Here is an 11,868-nt window from a genome sequence, read left to right as displayed (position 1 = left end):
CGAGTTGACGACTGTAGTGTTTCTGCCACATATCGCCGCTCAATAAATTTTTTTTGCGCTTTCGTCTTTTCTTTTTTTGTTTGTAATTGTTGTTCCCGTAGTTACAACGATTCTGCGGTAACCGTGGCCCCGGATGGCAAAAAAATGAAGATTGCGGGCTTTAACATCCCGAATCGACCTATGGGCATGGAGGGGCGCCGCAGTTCGGTGTTCTGGGCTAATTTAGACCACACGGGGTTCTTTAATGTGCCCTAGCATCGCGCAGTGCACGGGCGTTTTTGTATTGCTCTTCCACCGAAAAGCAGCAGCCGACGTCGGTATCGAACCTTCTACGTTAGGTTCACAACACGAAAGCCAATGTCAAATTAGAGATGTCAAAATTTCAGCCTGACTGTTGAACCAAAGAGCCATGCCTTCCCACTTCCCAAGAAGTCGGCCGCACATGTCAACTTTTTCTAGCCCCTTTTTTTTTTTTACGGCAACTGTCCCCTTTAGTACATCCTGTTCTACAATACACCCTCGGTCTAAGGTGAAAAAGAATGAAGATTATGGTAACCACGAAGCGCAGTATATGGTTGGAGTTCTTCAGTGAAACAAAATAAATCTCACGTTTTACGCTGAGTCCACAAGAACAAGATTTAAAAGTAGGCAGTATGATGATCCACTACATGTAGCTGCTCCACTACATGTAACCCACCCCTTATATAATGCCCCCGATCCTGGGGGCCATTAAGTTAACAAACTGAAGTCGAGTGAAAACATTTTATTGGAACGGAAATGTTTTCACCCTCATACTACCTACTTTGAAATCTTTCAAATAATTTAAAGTAGGAAGTAAACCAGCTTAACTTCTTCTTTATCGTCTCAAAAGACGGCGCACATACACGAAAGGTAAAGGCCTCTCGATTGTTAACAGTTGCCTTTGGCGCCGTTAGCAATTACTGAAAACCCAGTTTAAACCAGCTGCAGCTCTGCTTCTTGGATCCCTAACGACGCTCAGGTTCGTTTATCGATTCATCTTTTCACCTTGGGTTTACTCGTTGCCGCGAGACAATGAAAGAAAAAGAAAAGCGAAAGGGCCGAGTCCGTGCAGAATCTCGCGCCGACACCAATGACCGTTGGCAGCATTTCAGGAAGTGTGCGATGCTAAATAAGCTCTAAATTTTCTTCTGCACAATGGTGAGTGAAACTACGGGCTTTATCACCTCGTTTTGTAACGTCTGTCGGCGAATCTTGAGCGCTTGACGCTTTTTGAGGGCTCCATGCCCGGCGACCGTCGGACAGTGACGGGCATTGCTGACTTCAGGTGTCCTGCCTCAGCGCGAGGTGACAGGCAATGGTCTAAATTGAGACATGCGGTACTTCTTCCTCGGGTCCGGAGCGAGGGTCTGCAAGAAGTAAGTACATTGCTAGAATAGGTCATGAACATCGGGAGAGCTCAGTGGGCTAGCTGTCGCGTCATTCTTCACTCCAGCAGGGCTGCATCTGCTTCCATTGATCCGAGGCTGTGAGAGGAAGAACATAATGGCGCCCTTACATTGCCTCATCGTCTTCATTGCTCTCCTGTTGGCGCCAACCGACGGCTTGGGTAAGGATGATCTTGCACAGCGTCGTGTCTGTCTGCTTTTCTGACAGCCATATAACATTTTCAGCCTTTGCTAAGGCAAAAGCCGGGGCGAAAGCCAAGTGCCAACGGTTTCACGCCCTTAAACGGTTCAGCGCCTGCGGAGCAGTGGTTGGCCATGCAGTTCGTGAGAAGAGCCTCCTGGAACACCCAAACCAAAATGCCACGTGCCAGTGAGTATAACCAGCGTGTCCACCTGGGAGAGAGAGCTACTACGAGTATGTGAATCGCCCTCATCCGCTCCTAAAGTGAATTCATTCAGGTACCTACCGCCCTGGACAAGCGGTCCAAGAAGATGTGCGATATCATGTTAGACATCTGCATGCCTTGGAATAGTTCTTGTTGAAGGCCCACTTCATCTCACACGCGCCTACGGTATCCCCCACATGTGCATGCCGTTACGAGGCAAGCGGCCGTACCCTGTACGGTCGCCACAGCTTTCCTTAAGATATTACCGTTTCTAACGCTCACCACCAGACACTGACTCTCTTTCCAGGTGACAGATCCAAAACATCAAAATGCGATAACACAAACTTCATATGCTATGAAAGCGTGGGTCGCCTGTCTGTAAAATCTAATTTGTCCTTCGTTATTCTCAATGCTGTTTACTACGTTTATATGAAAGCCAAAAACTATGCTTTGACTCAAAAAGGCGCGCCGAAGTCTTTCCTTCCGTTGTATGTAACGGAATAAGCTCTCAGCAGGTTATTGTGTCTACATTTTAGTGTCAGAGCTCTCAGCTTGCTGAAATGTACGATTTTGGGTTGCGTCTTGAAAAGTGGCCCACGATGAGTATATTACTTTGCGAAATAGCTTACATCGCTTACGGATGCACTGCTATAAAGTCTTTATAATCTGGTTCTAACTTCTGGCTAATGCAGATTTTGTTTCTTCTTGCGGTAGTAATTTAACAGATGCTTCTGTAAAAGCTAAAAAACCCGGAAAAAATATTTCTTCCGTGAGCATGCTCGCTCGTGCTTTACAGAATCAAATTTGGCACTAGCTTATCACGTGCATATTTTTCCTCTTATAGCCATAAGCACATCTTACCATGGATATTTGAAAGCTGAACAGGAACACTGGTCGAGGAAAGCTTCAAGTTAACTTCTCCATTTCAGAAAAGCACAGGGGTTCGAGAAGTGTGTGCAAGACTCTATGCGCTTGACGCGCTGCGTGAGAAGCTCGGAGTTCAACTTTCACCTTCAACATATTTCCTCCCTGGTCAACGAGATGTACAAGGAAAGCTGCAGTTCAAGCGGGGAAACCAGTTCTAGTAAGTTACCCAATCACCCGATATCGAAATGGGTGGCAGAAATCACTCCGGTGCTGATCGCGCTTCATGCCGACTTTTTCGCCGGAAAGTGAACCATTGCGGCGGATTTCGCTTCCCTTCTGGCGTCGAACGCCTGAGGGTGAACACACGCCATTATCTGCAAAAGCAGGATGAAGCAAGCGGCGCGTGTGCTCAACCTACTGAGAAGTCTACATGGTACTAGGATACACCAGAAGTCCCTCGACCGCGTATGCTTCGACTGAGTGCGAACGGTAGCCAGTGCCTTTTCCGTTCATAATTTTGGCGTGGGTAGCTAGCTGGAACTATAGGGGTTTAAATGGACTATAGTATAATGCTGTTAGGAAGGGGGCGAACATTTAGACAAATATTCGAAGAAACATTTGAATATTGTGACTAATAAAACTAGAAACAGCAGACAACAGACAGCCGCATTCCCCAATGGTGACGCTTCGCAAACAGGGAGCACACGTTTTAAAGTTGAGAGTGTCTAGCTGGAAGCAGCACGAATGTGCTTTGATGCAGGTCTGAAGGGGCTTGAGCAGGCGTAGCAAAAATTCACGTTGAACTTACACGCGTACCGAAGCGGCGAAAACCCGCTTTCTGCCGAAGTGCTCTAGCGCACGCAGGGGGCCAGGACTGATGCGCGGCCGCTTTTCCACAGTGCTGACTGACATGAGCACGGTGTGCGACATCCGGGTGGCCGTCGTGCGGTTCCTTGAGTGCTCCAGTTCCTTCTATATTGGCCAGCACAAGCCGGCCCCAGTGCAGAATCAGAGTCAGGAAGCGAGCGCGACAACTCTCGGTGTGCATTTCGGCGTCATCTTCGATGCGCCTGCTGTTAGCGGGACCCTGGACAAGTACAACCACCTGCCTTCCATCGAGTGCAGGTATGCGAAGCCGTCCGGCTCCACTCGCCAGTGCAGCTGGCGACGCGAACTGAAGCCGCAGACTGCCGCTAGCGTACTTGAGCTGGTCGCTTTGTTGAAACGCGCGCTGCCCGCCAACGGCATGTGGATGGGCTTTTGTTAATGCAAGCCTGGCACCGGTATGGAGTTATGCAAGCATCCTTCCCACTCGCTTCGGGTAGGAATGATCAATATTAAACGAAACTAGCTTGTGCATTAATTTTCTTTGTAAGAATGATTTTTCTTACACCACGGCGTAAATCATATTACGTATAGCACTTCGTAACAGATGGCGCTTTTTACTCTCCAAAAGAAACCTAGATGAACAATGCTTTTCTGCGCGCTTTCAGTGACAAGGACGTAAAACACTATAGGTGCCAAGGTCGAAAGGAATTGCCCCAGGGCGGAATTAGTGGCAGCTGCGTGACTGATTGCCCCTCGGCCTTCATTCTACTACAGCTTGAGATGAGGCATTGGTCACAAAGTAGCAGTCGCTCGCAACCACACAGGAGGCGCAGTCTCTATGGTCTGAGTGGCCCAAATGTGCTTGCTTTGTAAAAATTCATGAGAACTGCGATGAACGCGCTCGTGTACCAGAGTGCGTTATCCGATGTTTTTTTTACAGGCGAAGCGCCAAGTTCAGAAACTGCATTGACAACATTCACCTCTATTCGGAATGTGGCATCGGAACGGAAGTGCACTCGCATCTCAAGTACCTGGCGAATATCGTCAACCGCAAGTTCGTCGGAAAATGCAGCCAGCAGACACGTGAGGGACATATTGTCTGACTGTAGAAATTGCATGCTTGCGTCCGATTTGCGAAGGCCATTCAAAGGTGACTTACTTTATTCGCAGAAATACCCGACCTCGACTGCCAGCTGCTGCCTTTCTTGAGGAAATTTCTTCGCTGCGGAGTGAACAGATACGAAACGGCAGGGGATCGCGTAGATCGGGATATCTGCACGTACGTATGCCTCGTGCAATCAAGTAGACACCAAAGCATGCACACGTGACGCTGGCCACTGACACAGGCCGCAAAGCATTAAACAGACAAGCGAGAGAGAACACGACGGAAATTCGCGCTGGATGACTCTATAGCGTTACTGTAGTCTTTTTTGCTGGTCTTTGTCATCTGAACCACTGAGAGGAAGTAGAATACGTTATAGACGATAGGCATTTCTCTGCGATAACCACTATTCTTAAAAATCGTTCACACATTTTTCAACGTTCAAACGCAACCAGTATTTGAGCGTTCAACGTGAGTGCATGTGAGATAAGGATTCAGCGTAATTTATAAACGATGCGCTGCAATTGTACCTTATTACACTGGACCGAGAAGCCTGTCAAGCTCATCAGAGTTTTTTCTTCTGTGTTATCTGCCTTTTGTTCAAGCGAAATAAAGACTGGTCGATTGATCATGAATATGACAGGAAAAAGCTTCTTTTATATTCACCGATAATTAATCTGAATATTCAACACGGCATTGAAGTATATATAATTTTGTATGACTCGCACAAGCAGTTGGTATCGGCTTTTGATCACGCTTTCTCTACCATCGCTTGCCTCAAATCCGCCTCTGAATATTTTTGAAATTCTGCAGCGGGTGACTAACTTTGTACGCAGAGTGGAGAAGAGGTCTCTTTTAGCTTTATTATTTTTTAGCTGATTTGTGTAAAAAGCAGCTGTATAATGCGCGTCGCTACTCGTTCAATCTTGTGTGCAGTGAGTGCTCAATCTTGTTTCCGCAGTCAAGTAATATCCTACAAAGAATGCGTCGCTGCTGCCGAGCGGGTTACACACTGCAACATGCGAAACCTCTCCTTGAGCTACCACCTGAATTATCTTCATAAAGTTATGACTTCAGTCAATACAAGCTGCAACGGTGCCCGAAGTAAGCTAATCGCTCGCAGGGGGACGGGTAAGTGCGTTATGCGCGGTTAATTTTTTTCTTTTCATTTCAGACGTTGAAACTTCTGTGTACAAAGAGTTATGTAAACGGACTACACTGTTCAACAACTACTTCTCCTGCGGCATGGAGGTCCAGGCGCGTCTTGAAGGGCTGAAGAAAGGCGATAAAGAGAGATGCAGGTGAGACGATTTCATGTGAAGAAAACTTGAAGTTTTGCATTACGAATATTTCTCCTGCCTCTATGGCTATCACGCGCTGGCCTCGGGTAGCTTTGAATGTAGATGACCACCTGATATGCAGATTATTTAATAAAAATCGAATCGAAAGCAGGAAAGAACACAAGTATATAGTGGTGTGTCGTTCAGAAATATCGAGGAAAATTCTTCCTGCTAAACCACGGGCTCATTCGCGCTCAAATTTCTCGTATAGGTGACACTTAGAGGCAATTTTGTATTTTACTGCGTCTGGGTCAGGTGACTGCCGGACTCGGTGACGATTCATCGAAAGTCTGCACCATATGCGGCGATGTCGGACCTCAAAAGACGGTTTTGCAACAGCTTAGATGCCTTACAGCAGCTCTACTATCAGCAAGAAACGAAACGCGAACAAAACAACTAAGCGACGAATAGAAAACTATGAAGCTCCTAGCCAGGGAAAGTTCAATACCTGCAGAGGGCAATCGCACTTGGAAAGCGCAAGGGCTCTTATGCAGGAGTATTAATCAACCTCGCTTTTATTTGCTCTCTGATATGCAGCTGTTTTTGTGTTGCTAACTGAGTTTACTTGTTCGCGTTTCATTCGTTGCTGATAGTACCAGAAACGCCTTCTCTCCCCTCCGGAAGGTTATGGAGCGCTCTTCGTTTCGCGTCTCGCGGCACAGCCAGATCCTTGCAGCGCAGCGCCGCCGCCTTCCAGACCGGCCGTGCTCGCGGTCGTCTGCTTTTGTCAGTTTGCCGCCGTCAAGAACTGGTGCTGCAAGTATAGCTTCTGTGAAAGTCTCTTTTGGTCCGGCATCACCGTATACGCTGAGGACTTTCAATAAATTCCCACCGGCTCAGACAAGTATAGCAGACGTAAACGTACACAGTGTTAAACTAAAATTACTGCCATATTCTAAAATTTGATTTTCTCCGAGTGATGCAATGCTCAGTACAGCAAGTATGGCTGCAACCATTACTCTGTCCAACTCACTTCGTCCACAGAATTTCCGAAAACTTCGAGAAGTGCTTCATCAACGCCAAAGAGCAGTCGGGATGTCTTCTCGCCGACGAGGCGACGAGCATCATGAGCGCCTTGCTGGATACGTGGAAAAAGGAGCACGCAAAGGAGTGCGCCGACTTCGACGTCCCAGCCCCACGAGGCACTCAAGCTGACTGCTTGACAGGCCCCGCAGTGCGCAAGGTATTCCTGTGCGGCCTCAGTTTTCAGACGGCCGTGCGGGAGGTCAAGTTCTCCCCGCTGGCGATGTCCCCAGAGGTGTGCCGGCGGTTGGAGGAAATGAACGCCTGCATTGCTGAGGTGAAGGGCCGAACGCAGTGCGCAATGTCCGAACTACACGCTCACGTCGCCCCCTTGCTGCAGCCTTTTACCATTGACTACGCAGAGAGGTGCGAGAAAATGGTGTGGTCGAATCAGTCCGCTCCCATGCTGGCTCCAACCGCGCAGTCATGTCGGCGGCTTCCAGCCTTGAAGCGGATATTCCACTGCGGCCTCAGCTTTAGCAGGATACTGGAGGAAATGGAACTAGTGCACCAAAAGGCAGAAGTTCTCTGTCCGCTTCTCAAAAAGTACGAGACGTGCGTTCCGGACTCTGCGAGCGAACTGGGATGCAAAGATGACCCGGTCATGAAAGGACACGTGAGGAGCTTTGGAAAGATCTTGCACAGGCAGTACTACGAGGCTTGCCTGAGGAATCGCAGAGGAATTGTGCCAACGCGGTTGGAAACCTTGAGACGTGGGAGAATGAAGAAAGAAAACGGCACCCGGGATATATTTAGCACCGTCAACGTTCTGAAGCAAGAGCTGACACGCGGAAGAAACGTCTCCACCAACATTCAGCAGCAAATATTGAGCCAAGTGATGGAGGACTACTACGGCCCAGACTACGACGAATACGTCGAAGAAGAAGACAAGGTGCCGGATAGCCTCGATGTAAAGCCAGCCTACGACTACACCGATCGCGAAGGAACTCCGAAGGCGAAAAATCAGGATTCGCCGATAACCGTGCAGTCATCGCGCAGGGGAGCGGCTCCCAATTCATCTGCACTGCCGGCAGAGAAGCAAGACGGTAATTACGACCCGAGAAGAAATCAGGAGTTCTGGTCTGGCGTAGAACGCGCACGTAAACTCAGGTCGCAGCACAAACATGAATCGGGGTCTGCCGAGCTAATTCACGATCTTTCGAATAAACGGGCGAACTTGGATTTTGCACGACCTGGAACGTACTTCATCGACCAATTGGGCAACGCGCAGGACTCCAGTGAAGATATATACGCTAACAAGGAACAGCAAACCGAGAGAGCCTTTGAAAACCCCGGAAGACGGCCACTTCCTGAACATTACTGGAACCCACCGGCGAGTTTTGCGGTGTATAGGTCTTTGCGAAATGTGCCGCACGCAGCAAGACAAGGAGAGCGCGCCGTTGAAGGTTGGAGGGGAGGCCCACCACTTAGTCGGGAAGAAGAGTTGGAAATGTACGAGGACACAAGAGGCATGTCTGACCTGCTGCGGAAGCAGAGAGGGGCACATTACGGCCGCTACAACGGCAGGGAGGGCCTCGGTCCCAGGTCCGACCTGCAGAGAGCAGAAAAAGAATCTGCACACAGGTATGCCCCTGGCGATGCGGCATTCCCTGGGAGCTACAACCACGCTAAAAGTTCATTGAATGGGAGCCTACCGTACTACGACTACCATGGAGTTTCGGGCATCCAGCCATTCAAGAGTGAGTACGTGGGGCGTCGCATTGAGCACCGTCCGTACATCACCCTTTACGGCCCTGACGATAGGCCTGGAGAAGGGCAACAAGACGACAGCCTTCGCATACCTGTGCGTCCTGACAGACGGGTGATAGGCATGCAGCGTCGCGGGCTTGATTACAGAAGCACGGACTATGATCCCAGGGAGTATGCAAAATCTCCATTGGCACCCTTACGTCACCTGGGAGGCGAGGAGGTCGCCTCAAGAGACATGGCAGCATTTCCTGACGACGACGGCCCTGCGCTTTTCAACGAGGGACCCCTAAGTGCTGACGCCAAGCAAATGGGCCTCCGCAGAGTTGTTGCCATGAGACGTCGTGATGGAAAGCCTTTATTGGACACAGCTCGAAACCTCGAAGGGACAGCCGGCATAGGAGGCATGATTTATGCTCCCGACAGAAGGTTTCCCGAGAACGCGCCTGGTGCTGCGAACGGACAGAGGCTTGATACCATGGATACTGTGGCTAACTTGAAAGAAGACCTTCCTCAGGATCGCCGCCAAGGAGGGGCGTTGCCTTACTACCCTCGCCGGTTGGCTTCAAAGAAGTTCCATGCACTGGCGGGCATTGATCCTCGATCTGCGATTGGAATCATGCAAGAAGACTACGACAGAGGAGCAGGGGATCACAACAGAGCTTCATTAAGAATGAATGACGAGCCTTTTCTACCCAGGAACGAGGAAATCTCCCCGCGCCTCAATGCCATGGACCGCCTTAGCCCCCGCGATCAAGTCGTTCCCCCCAAAAACCCCAATTATTACGTACCCGAAGAAAACCCCGGAAATGCGCGACCTTTCCAACGCAAGTTTCCGTTCAAGAGACCAGCGTACAAAGAAACTAAGCCTAGCAACAGGGAGTCCTATCCAGATGAAACTCGCCCTCTCCCGAACTCACCGCAGCGCCACGCGAATGACTCAGGTCACGTCGGGCCAAACAGTTACCTTCCCGAGCCAGGTTTGAGGTCTCCCAAAGAGAAGGTCGTTCCTGACTTTCTAGGAGACACTGGCGTGCGCACCACAAGGCCAGAAACACGCCCGCGGAAAGAAGACTCCCCTCGGCGGAGAGCACTCAATTCGCCTGATGGTCACATGAAAGACCTGGACAGCGGAAGGGATTTCGACTCCGATCAGGACAGCCACTCTGAGGAGTTTCTCCAACGAGGCGCTAAAGGACAGAAACGGTTTTTCGAGGTCAAAAAGAGAAGGCCCGAGCCAAGACTTGGGTTCCCCTATGTGCGGCATATAGACGAGTCTCCGGGACTGCTGCTCGAGAAAAAAGACGAGGCGTCCGGCGGCGCCATCGTTAAACAGAAGCCTCAGAATAGCAACCACCAGCTCACACAGTACGAGATTGAGCGCAGAATGAGGAAGAAACTCATCAAGGACGATCTGGACGAGATTGTGAGCAAGCACAGGGAAGACAGCGACAGCAAGGCGGACATGATGCTATTCCCCAACGAGCGGCTCCCTCACGACGACAGAGGCGTGAGAGATTTTGACGCCAAGGCCCTGGAAGAAAATAAGGACTACTACGAAGCGGACACGAAGCTTGCAGGTGACACCGGAGATCGTTCTGCAATGTGGAGCGCCGGAGCTGATGCCAGAGATGAACTCATCAGAAAGCACTTGCAGTATGTCGAACGCAAGGACCGCAAGCAGGACAAGTTAATGGGAGAACTCAGCAGGCGGAGTGCCTGGTACACCGATGACATATGGAGCGACAGCAACGACCTCTTTGGAATGGAAAGGCTGCTGTCCGACCAGCGGCACGATGCTGGCGACAACATCACGGAGGAAGACGAAACGACGCGTAAGTGCTCACCATCATTGAAATGCCTTATTCGCGATTAAAGCGACAGTAGTTCAAATTATGGCGCGGATCGAGAGTTAACCGTCAGCAGGACAAATTTGTACTACATATATGTGCGAAACACAGTGGTTATGTTTCTTTTTTACCTCTCTCTCCTTTAGAATGCCTACTGCGCAATCTTCGGAGACGGTCCGATGCTTGTGTCAGAGTGTTTGAGGATGACTTCAAAGCACTAGGCAATGAGAGTGAACGTAACTTCAGCGCTCAAGCCTTGACGCCACAACTTCGCAAGTCTGTGTGCTCGTAAGTGCTTTTGCTCGCCATTTTTTCGGTGATCTTAACCAGCAAATGATCTGTAACTACACTTTAACGGAAGAGCTAATTTGACATTGCCAGTGGGGGAATAAGCGGAAAGAAATGTGAAAAGTGCCCTCAGTACGCTCGTCGCATTTTTTTTTTTGCTGAAACGTTTTGCTCAAGTTAGCAAGCCAGTGACAGCAGGACTGCCGAAATGTTACCTCATATGTACTGCTAACACTTTACGTTATATTCGACACTGAATAGTAATCTGGTGAATAACAACTATGTCGCAATTCAGGCTACTTAGAACAGTCACGCCGTCTAATTGTAATCTTAACCACGTATAAGCGAAAGCTGCGGCGAATATTTTGCAGCGAGAATACCAGCCCTATGAAGGATCGTTTCTTGGATGCTGTGATGCGACTGCCAGCTGAGGATACCTTTCAATGACGCAGAACATCGTGTCTACTGGCACGCTTGTCAACTTGATATTGCAGCAGCCACACACATGCCATATTTTTTATACGTTGTTGCCTGCCTCGCAGCCATGCCCGTGACTTCTCCCAGTGCATCAACGTCTTCGCACAGAAGTTTCGCTGCGTTGACAGCCAGGAGTTGATCAGCAACTTGACCGAAGAGCACCTCACGAGAGCCGGCGTCATGTTCTGCCATTCCAGCACTGCGAGCATATCTCTAAGGCTCGTGCTAGCAGCCCTTCTATTGCATTTCTTTCGACTTTGAGGCAGCAACCTGGACAATATTTAGGTGCCAGAACACCGCTGCGGCTGTACATAGAGAAAAATTACCCATACGTCTCAAAATAAACATAAATCCAAGCATGACAAAAACTGTTCAACAAGTGGTGCGCCTACCTTGCCGACCTCGCCATTGCAAAACGTTGTTTCGCATTTTCTTCTTCCCCGTTTTGGAACAAATAAACCAAACGAATGCGCCATGGTGGAGGCTTTTATTCCCTGTGAACGACTGTTGGTTGACACGAGGCCGCTATAGGCCGTTTATGAGTAATGTGATGTACCACACGATTTAGCAGGA

The 11,868-nt window shown here is 49.4% G+C and overlaps 1 protein-coding gene across 1 annotated transcript; it reads left to right on the top strand.

The window, feature by feature from the left end:
- The first annotated feature begins 1,524 nt into the window (after positions 1-1,524).
- LOC149350793 (uncharacterized) lies at positions 1,525-11,556 on the top strand. Its single transcript, XM_089576935.1, has 11 exons — positions 1,525-1,588; positions 1,653-1,797; positions 2,743-2,897; positions 3,580-3,805; positions 4,449-4,591; positions 4,679-4,787; positions 5,572-5,714; positions 5,785-5,911; positions 6,935-10,515; positions 10,677-10,818; positions 11,361-11,556. The coding sequence occupies exons 1-11, from the start codon at positions 1,525-1,527 to the stop codon at positions 11,554-11,556; spliced, it is 5,031 nt and encodes a 1,676-aa protein (XP_089433061.1).
- Positions 11,557-11,868: the final 312 nt, after the last annotated feature.

The sequence above is a fragment of the Amblyomma mixtum genome, chromosome 3, assembly GCF_055824585.1.
Source record: "Amblyomma mixtum isolate Tamu chromosome 3, ASM5582458v1, whole genome shotgun sequence".
Lineage (NCBI taxonomy): Eukaryota > Metazoa > Arthropoda > Arachnida > Ixodida > Ixodidae > Amblyomma > Amblyomma mixtum.
Note: the sequence above shows the minus strand (reverse complement) of the source record. Positions and strands in the feature narration are given on the sequence as shown.